At 39.7% G+C, this 9,693-nt stretch overlaps 1 protein-coding gene across 5 annotated transcripts in view; it reads right to left on the bottom strand.

Annotated features, from left to right (window-relative positions):
- Positions 1-1,640: 1,640 nt before the first annotated feature.
- Positions 1,641-9,693, bottom strand: part of LNX2 (ligand of numb-protein X 2) — a 55,007-nt gene continuing 46,954 nt past the window's right edge. For all 5 annotated transcript variants that reach the window (XM_062615125.1, XM_062615121.1, XM_062615123.1 and 2 more), the window contains exons 8-10: positions 8,564-8,795; positions 6,607-6,765; positions 1,641-4,053 (exon numbers count right to left, since the gene is read on the bottom strand). In XM_062615125.1, the coding sequence (XP_062471109.1) occupies positions 3,918-4,053; positions 6,607-6,765; positions 8,564-8,795 (527 nt within the window). In that variant the 3' untranslated portion in view covers positions 1,641-3,917. The remainder of the gene's footprint in view (positions 4,054-6,606; positions 6,766-8,563; positions 8,796-9,693) is intronic.

Here is a 9,693-nt window from a genome sequence, read left to right as displayed (position 1 = left end):
TGACTGGACTTTCAGGCCTCTGTGATTTATGAGGGTCGTTGGCATCACCCTACAGAAGGGAGTTCATCACCATCATATCAATGTATCATTGACATGGGCATTGCATCCATATTGCACTGCTAATATTCATGGGACCCATCCACCACATCATATGGCAACAAAGAGGTCATCATCAACATTTAGCTAATATTAAGCTTTCTTACCCATATAAAGTTATTTTAATTGTCCCAGATGGATAAAGTCTGAGGCTTTCTCCACCCTCTGGGCAACACATAATCTAAGAATTGTCCTTCACTAGCTGGACAGGTTTATGGCAGGTGCGATGAGGTCACTGCAAATCATTTTCTGTCTCTCCTTTTTCTATGTGTTGGGGGAGATCCACTTTTTAGGTAAGCAAGCTTGCCTAGAAGGTGCCTGAAACAGCTGGGACAAGGATGTTCACTGATTCAGTGCCCCTCCTTTGTGTTATATTTTGGTCCCTGTATTATCAAGACATGTAATATCAGACATGCTGCCCTGCCTGACATACTCGTTCTTTTAACTCATCAGGATCTCCTAACTTAGTTCACAATGTATTAAAATTACCTCAGAAGTAAATGGTTAAGTCTCTCTAAAAGGAACTTGCCTTGCTTCTGATATTATCTGGGTCACACTGTATCTGAGAACCAGGCTTAGATTTTCACTATACCCACCCCAGATCTATTAGGACATTTACAAATAAATGGATTTGTAATTCTTTTGTCATGCTAAATTTTCCCCTCTGTTGTTACCTACTCTAAATAGGAAGTTTAGAGCAGCAAATTAAAAGTCTTCAGATTTCACTTCCCTGGCATGCTGTGAAGCAGAATGAACTGGTTTACATTCTTCACTGAGGATGCCTAGGGTTGTCTGGGGAAGGTGTTACTCCTATGAAGCTCCAGCACACAGATGACTTGGTCCACCACCTCACACAACTGTTTTGTGCACCTTCACCTGCAACAATGAATACATTAATCTGTCTGTAAATCAAAACTCTAATCATCTGGCTCCCACCTTACGAGAAGAGCTAATAGCCTACTGGTGGACGTGTCCAGTTTCTTCTGTACATAGGCATGGTTTTGTTTGAAAGGAACTCATCTATTCGTAACCCACTAACTACCGCAAGGACTAAAAATCCAGGTTCTGGGTAGCTTTACTGCTAATCATTAAGAAATTGCTTTTAGATGCATTCCAGCTTCGCGGACATCTGAAGATAGAGCATACTTGCCTGCAGGAGACTGAGAGAGGAACTGATTGCCAGGAGGCTCAAGTTCCAGCTGTAAAACTGATGTTTCCAGCAAGACTGTCTCCTTGCATCAAATCTGTGCTGTGAAAACATCCTCCAGCTGATCGGTACCAGCTGGTGCTGAGGGGGAAAGGAAATGCTGCTTGTGGCAATGCACCATAAGGCACGCATCTCGCCTCTGCTTCAGAAACACTCCTCAGCGTGGAATTACTGGTTAAACAGCTGGTATGTTACCCTGCTAGGATGATCATGCCCTCAGACTCTTTTGGTACATTCACTAACTGTAATGTATGATAAATCACAGCAGGAAATAAAAATAACCTTAAAACCCAGTCTGGTATCTTTTGCAAAGAGACAATAGTTTGAGTTACTACAATGAGTAGAATGAACGTTTATTTTCACTCATCCTCCATTAATACCATACAATTAGAATGCAATATCTGGAAAGAAAAATAACCTTGAAATAACTTAAAACAGAAGGCACAGAAAACCAAACCCAACTATGAAGCTACAAGAAAAAGAGGGGAAAATGATTCAGGAAGGGAATTAATTCAGAAAGGTTTTCTCGCTAGACATTCTGATCAAAAGCTACAGCTCACAGAAACAAAACCACACAGTTTAAGCTAACCCATGCTTTTCTTACACACACGTAAAAGAGAAAAAAAAAATCTAAAAATCTGAGTTTTGCAGGGTTTTGAACGAAAAGTGTCATTTTAAAAATAATAATTAAAAAAAATCCAAACAAACATTAAATCTAGTACACACATCAAAATCTTCCCTACACTCTACACTAAGATGTACTTTACCAAAAAAATCCTCATTAAGAGCACAGCATACAGTTAAACAGCATCTGGGGACAGGAGGAAACTGATTCTCAAATCAGTTAGAGTATCAAAGAAGTTTGGTATTTGCTTCAGGAACAAAGATTCTCAGTATAGTGATATACTGCAGGGGACATTCTTTAGTGTTTTAATGTTATGAAATGAAACTGATACATTACAGACAGAAATAAAACCACTTCATTCGTATGAGATTTGTACTTTTTTTTTTTTTTTGCAAAAGAGTAACTTTATTTCTTTTGAAAACAAAGCTACTGGGATTAATGACATGCGATAATATGCCCTGATATTATACCAGCTAAGTTGGAAAATAAAGTTCATGCTTCGCAATTGAAATATGCTGTGATTCTCAAATACATTCTCTGGTAATGAATACTACAATACAGAGGTCATTCATAAAATCAGTTCAGGTTGGGAACCTGCTTTATAAATGAAGCTCTTTTTCAAATTTGCAGAACACTGACAACACACAGGGTTAGCTCCAGGTCAGCACATTTCCTTCTGTGCTCCACCCCTCTTTTCTTAAACAAATGGGTGCTTAGCCTACAAATATCATGGAAAGGCAAAGTCTAGAAGTTACAGGTTGGCTTGTAAAAATACTAAATACAATCCAAGAGAAACAGTATTACTCTACTGACAACTTAATAGCAGGTGCTCTCTAAAGGAAATTAAAATAATATTCTGAAATGCAAGAGAGATGGTTTCAGCATTTGGTATCAAGGCATTTGCACATTTGCCGGGAGGTGACAGAGTAAGCGCGAACTTTGCAGCTTGCTTTGCACTTGGACTTGAATTCAAAGAGCCTTCCTTTTAGCCTGCCCACTTGTAAACCATAGTGTATGGTTTCTTAACAGCTTGCTTTTTCCCTGGGAATAATTCTCTCATTTAGAAAGTACAAGTCAAAGTAGTTTTTCCACACATGAACAAAGGGAGTTGACAACTACAATAGAAACGGTAAAAATGATCTTTGTAAAAATGTTCATCAAAATTCTCTGACATAGCAAAACATTCATTTGTAAAGTAAAGTCTAATACTGCAAGCCACTCACTCAAAGGCGACCTCGGGCATGTGTACTCTTGCCAGCGTTGCAACAGTAATTACTTCCATATTTCTTGCCACTATAGGATACAAACTCTGTAATATATTAAAGTTTCCTAACAAAGAGTCCAGTTATTGCACTTTATAAAAATTCCAGTAATATCAGGCTTTTGTCCTACTTTTCTATGAACACTGATGCCCTGCATGAAAAATCTGGGGGACCAAGTGATTTCTGGTGAGTAAGATGGATTGCATGAATCAGTCTGAAATACTGAATCAAAATTGGAAAAGCTTACGCAATGAAGAGACGTACCTCTGGAAACAGATTTTGATTCATAGCAGCAGATAGATGCGTCGTTCTGGTACTGACACATGTTCTTTTTGCAGGGAAGAATGGGCACATGACTATTATGTTTATATACCACATATAACTTGAGGACTGCACAGAGAAACCCGAAGAACCACTAAGTTCTTCTGCTAATTTTACAAGCCTGATGGGGAAAGCTCAATGGCAGCTATACCAGAGTGGGAGTTTCTCTGTGGGCTCATGTATATTTGCATTTGCGTCAGCAATAGATATATAGCAAACAGAAATGGCTATTTCAGGATGGAAAGAGATACAGAGCAAGTCTGAGAGGCCTGTAAAAAAAAAGAAAATACAGCAGTTTTGGCCCTGCTTATAACCAGCTGTATCAATAGGGAAAAAGAAGATAGAAGTGATTTTTGTGCCAGCTATCTAGAAAAAGATGCTGCTTGAACCGAAGTGATTTGCAACTCTATATGAGGCTTCCAGGCCAACAAATCACAGTTAAAGTTACTTTGTTCCTCTGCTCCTTCAGCATGGGAACAAGTGCAGAATGGCTCATTCCAACTGTGGATAGTCCGTTTACAGCAACAATCATATCGCCACACCTGAAAAACACAAGAAGAAGAAAACCAAATTATGACTACTGCTCTGCAGTAACCAGTACACACCAACAAACACTTCATTGCTGGGGTGACAGTTTTGCATCGGCTGAAACACGAAGAGGTTCAATTTTAAGTCTGTTTTACTACTGAGATTCATCTGGGAAATTCCCAAATCACCACACTTCAATTCTAATACAAAGATAGTTCTGCATTAAGAGCTAACCTGTATAGAAACATGAAAAGAGAGATTCAGAAAGATCTAATGGAGTCAAGAGAAGATAATGAGATAGCATGTGCATGACAGAACCATTTCCGTTTGTTTGTGTGGATTATAACACATTTACACCAAGCATGCCTTCAGTGTAGGAGGTGTAACTAAAGATACTTACGGTTACCAACTGAAAACCTTGTTTTCAGGGGCTTACAATTTTGTCAAACATAACCATTTGGCTTGAAACCGCCCTCAGCAGATGGTTCAACTGAGCAGCTGTAGCATCTCTGTGTTTTGAAGCAGGGAGCAGAAACTTGGGAAGATGCTGTTTGTCAGCCTTGAGAAAACTGACCTCAAAGGGTTAAGTTCCAGTTTTTACAAGCTCAAGAGAAACTTCAAAAAAGCACCTTCCTATACTGACCATGCCCTGTCTCCAAGCATCTCCTTTCTGTGACTTGAGTGTGTGGCACCCACCAGAGCAGTCAAACACACCCCTGGAGATCACACAGGGCTCCTCCAGAAAGTGATCCTCCCAGCTATTGGCAGCACCAAAATGGATGGCAAAGCGATGCTTTCCTGGTGCCCTCCACTAAGGCAGAGGAAGAAGAGTCTGTGTGACCAACACCAGTCAAATGTGCATTCTGAAGGCCTTCTCTGCCTAAAAGAAGGTACCCCTCAGCCAAACCACAATGCTATAGTTGACTGAATGGGGTCTCACTCACCCAGCCTTTCTGCTGAAGTAATTTCATCTTCTATAAAACCACACCAGACATATCATTTCATGTCAGAAAACCATCTTAACTATTGAACTGTGATGCTATTTACTTCTTTCCTCCCTAGCCTAACAAAATATTTAGATAATTTAAACAAAATAGAACAGCTTCAAGAAGATCTACCCCACAATAACTCATGGTGCAGGCTTTAATGAGCTCTCCCTTGCTGATGGCCCATTTTTAAGTCCATATTCTCAGTGATTCAGAATATTCAAACATCACACAAGAGCCTCTTTTCCATTCCTTACAAGGGGATAAGTGTGACCACAGCCACTCTTCCCCCCTGCTTAAGAATGATGCTGAATTTCCATTTGTGTGAAGACTCCTAGTTATTAAGTCCCCCATCTGAAATTATTTACTTTGGGTTGAACTGAGATCTTTAAATTAAGCCAAACTGTTCCATAGTTGGCAAAAGAAATGTAATTTTCTATTCAGCCAAGCTATTTCTTCATTTATTTACTTAGTCATTGAACTGAAAAATCAATTACTGTCAAGGCTCTAGGCATAAGTATATTTTTTGCTTAAATTACTTTGTAAGTAAATTTATGTGTAAAAATCATGCCATAAAACTTCAAGTTGCATATTCTTTACTACCACCTTCACCAAAAAAATCAGTAAGAGAACATCTCAGCAATACAATAGGAATACAATCCTACAATAGAAATTGTAGGTCATCCTACAAGAGGCTAAGTTGCGTATTTGAATACTAGACCTGGGGGTTGCATCCAAATATAATATGTAAGTAAAATCATATAATCTTTAAGGTCAGGAGGGACCTCAGGAAGTCTATGGTCCCACCTTCTGCTCAAAGCAAGGTCAGCTATGAGACCTGACGAGGTCTCTCAGAGCTTTGTCCACTCTGGTCAAAGGAACCTCCAAGAGCAGAGGCCATACAACTTGTGCCACTGCCTGACCACCCTCATGGAGAAATAGTTTCTCCTTATAACCAATCTCTATCTCTTTTGTTCAACATGTGCCCACTGTTGCTTTTTGCCCCACAGCACTGTGAAAAGTCTGGGCTCTATTTCCTTGACCATCTTCTTGCAGGTCTGGAAGGGGCTGTAAATTGCCCTCAAAGCCCTCTCTTCGTGGAGCAGATGCTCCAGTTCCCACCATCTCAGGAGCCTTTGCTGAACTTGCCTCATGAATGTGCCCCATTTTTCATTGTCTTCCCTGCAATTAATGACTCTCAGGGTACTGGCATGGGGACTTGGTTTCTTAAAGACCTTTTCAGAAGTCTTTTTCATTTACTTTCTTGCCCTTCCATTAAAGCAGCAGCACACATCTTCAGCACCAGTTTCCAGCAGTGGCTTCAGAAGGCTATCTAAAAGAATAAAGCAGTTTTCCCCACTTTATAGAAGTTCTGTCCTTTCAGCTGTTCTCTAGGAAGACAAAAACGTTACAAACTAGCCAGTTCTGCACATTATGCAATGTCCCTTGGCCTAAAGAAGAGGCCAAGCACTAATGAGATGCAATATGCTGCAGTGTATGTCCTTAAGCAACTAATTGCAGTACCCCATCACTATTTAAGTGTTGATTATTATTACTATTACTACTATTATTTTAGCTTACTTTAATCTTCCATCAAAGTATGCAGGAGTTCCAAGAACAATGGTTTTAATGAAGAAAGGCTGGTTTGTGTGGTTCTCCTCATAGCCACCAACGATGCTGAAACCCCAGCTCCCTAAATTGCTCCGCCGCAGTACCACGTCATGGCAGCTATGGAGGCAGCTGTGGAATGGAAGCACAGGATAGCAAGAGAAAAAGCCATGTATAGCACATACAGATATTTCTGCAGTAGGCACAACACCTGCTGTCTCATCATTACCACTGTGCCAAGCATGGAAGAGACGGGGAGGAATGGTGATTAGACTTCTGTTCCCAGAGTAATTTCACTATATTTAAACCAAATACCAAAAAAAACCTACAATCTTGAGACATAAAAGTGGTTTAAAAGAAATAATGCAGTGCTAGGATAATTACTTCAATACAGTTAACTCTGTAATCTGACAGTAATGGAATGACATTTCAGGGATTTCATAGGTGGCAAGAATGTGGGTGAAAGACAGATACCTGATGCGTTTAGTTTCCAAGCCAAAAATGCAGTGTGTTTTTCTTCCACACCCACTCAGTTTAGGCTTTTTCTACTTTAAGTAATGATCTAAACATTCACGCATCACATTTGCTACCTCTGAACTGATGCATCTCCAGTAAGGGAAATATAAATGCTTAACCATTTTATTACACAGAATGTATACAGTGCAGTTCATGCTTCATCAACTGTACTGGTATATGTTATCTCCTGCAGTGAAAATTAATTCCTGTCAAATAAGTTGGCAATGACTGTAATTAAAAACAAAACATCCTAGACAATAATTTTAGGGTAAAAAAGATGCCAAGTTCTTTACTGAAGTACAACACTCCTCTAAAGAATTCAGCACAACAGATAGCATAACTTTAGGAGCCACACATGAGCATCTGTAATATATAAGCAATAGGCCACTGTTGAAGCATGGAAAGGAAGTACATTTACCAAAACTGAGCTGTTTACTGAGATTAGGTAACTCATTAATATTTGAGTGGAAGAGAAATTAATTGATAGCAAAACTCAGAAAAAGTGTGAAATCTTTGGAGGGCCAATACATGGTTCTCTTACCTTCAACTGCATTCTGATACCAATATGCCCAGTTCTTATTGTGGCTTTATACTTCAACTACAGAACTGAGCCTTGGTAGCTCTATCAGAGAGGGAGGAATTAACCTGCACACCTTGACTGAAGTCAACTACACTCCTTGCTGTAGTGGGAACTCTTCTGGATAGCAAGCAATGCTGGAATAAGCTTATAGCTGTAGCCACAAGAGTGTGAAAAATAGAAGAGTAAAAATTAAACATTGTGATGTCCTGCAGACTGAACATTAGTGAAGGGGAGGGAGCTCACTGCAAATCTTGAAGAGATTTTGTATTTGGCAGAGATGGTAATGGGTTCTTGAAAAAAATCCATGGGAATTTGTAAGAGACCCATGTCAAGAGTCCATCAGAATGACAAGTCTGATCCATCCTAAGGTTATACACTTGGCCTTGCAAATTTCAGTAAGCAGAGAGACACGTGGGTTTATACTTTGGTTTTATTAACAATCTGGTTTTAGATATTCTACAGAAAATTATGGTTAAACAAGAAAAGATGGCTTGTGTTCAATGAGAAGAATCCACATGGTTAGTTACTAAGGTTAGTGAAGGGATAAACTCGTCTATTAACTTCCAGTTTCCTACAGATACATTGCTCCTGCTCATAGTACACTTAGTAAACACACTGCCAAACAAGTAGGAAGGTGTCCCTGCCCATGGCAGGGGAGGTTAGAAATAGATGATCTTTATGGTCCCTTCCAAACCAAACCAGTCTATGATTCTATGAGACTGTCAGGCAGGCAGAACTAAAGGCAAATGTGCTGCAACTAACAAGTTCTATGCTTTTGTATCTTGGACTTAACTTACAACAGGGAACTAATTACTTTATCAATCAATTCTGTACCTTGGCAGTCCCAGCCACATGACCCACGATGGCGACCAGCTGGCATCATATTCATTTTCACTGATGGTACTCAATTGCTCTTCATTAGCCTGGAGCTGTTCTTCTACAATCTGGACTTCCAGGGCTTTCAGGGCGACTACCGAAGAAGCAGCACTAGCTTTCAGCATGGCCACTGCCTCGCTGTGACTTAGGTTAGTCAAATCAATGCCATTGATGTCCAACAGCACATCACCTGTTCAAAGGAGCAAGTGAGAACATAACTATCAGCCTGTCAGAGTCCTTTTTACCAAAAGCACCTCCCACATCAGAGTTTCATTTGATACTGTATTTTTTGGAGCTGAGGCAGTCTGTACTAAAAGCCTGGGAATGTGAATACCTTACACTGCCAGTTTGAAAGTTTAATGTACTGAACTACTAAGTTGGATCAGTATCATTTATTTCCACATAACACATCAAATGCTGTGACTTCTATGGTATATCACCTTGAAAATTTGAGACAGAAATTACCTAAACACCTCATCATCTCAGCTGCAACTGCTATTGCAGGTGCCACTGCATAATGACTTCCAGTGGTGGATCTCAGGCCCACCCTAACTTTAAAAGAAAGGAAAAATTTTGGAAAGAACAGTACATGCACCTCAAAGTAACCAACTCCTGTAGGTAAGTGAGGCTCCACAGAGTGTTCTATATCTTCTGCTTTTTCTAAGCTGTTACTCAGAAGAACAAAAAGGAATTCAAAAACTTACTGGAAAGACTGGTACAAAACCCAGTCCGTTAGAAGAAAGAAAAAGCATCCCTACAAAGATAATCTGGGAAAAGTCAAAGCCACTAAAAAAACTGCCACAATTTGTAATTTATTTCAGAATATTTTTAAAAGCCTCAGGATGAAAACAAGGATTTTATTTACTGCCCAAGCAGTGACAGCCTTCTCTTTCACACAATGCCTCGCCTACTGATAAAAGCAGAAGTGCAAATGCCTGGGTCACATTTGGAATGAGACTCATATTTGAAAAGCTTTTTTCCTCCCAAGGAAAGCTAAAGTTGAGGTGCAGCTTAACTTGAAATTACGTTTGTTGCTGCTATGGCTGCTTTAGTGTTATACAATGCAAGAGCAATTGTGATTCTTCTCT

Source organism: Pezoporus occidentalis, unplaced genomic scaffold (genome assembly GCF_034315485.1).
Source record: "Pezoporus occidentalis ecotype Australia unplaced genomic scaffold, CSIRO_AGI_Poc_V1 ctg18, whole genome shotgun sequence".
Lineage (NCBI taxonomy): Eukaryota > Metazoa > Chordata > Aves > Psittaciformes > Psittacidae > Pezoporus > Pezoporus occidentalis.
The sequence above is the reverse complement of the archived record's forward strand: the minus strand, read 5'-3'. Positions and strand labels throughout refer to the sequence as shown.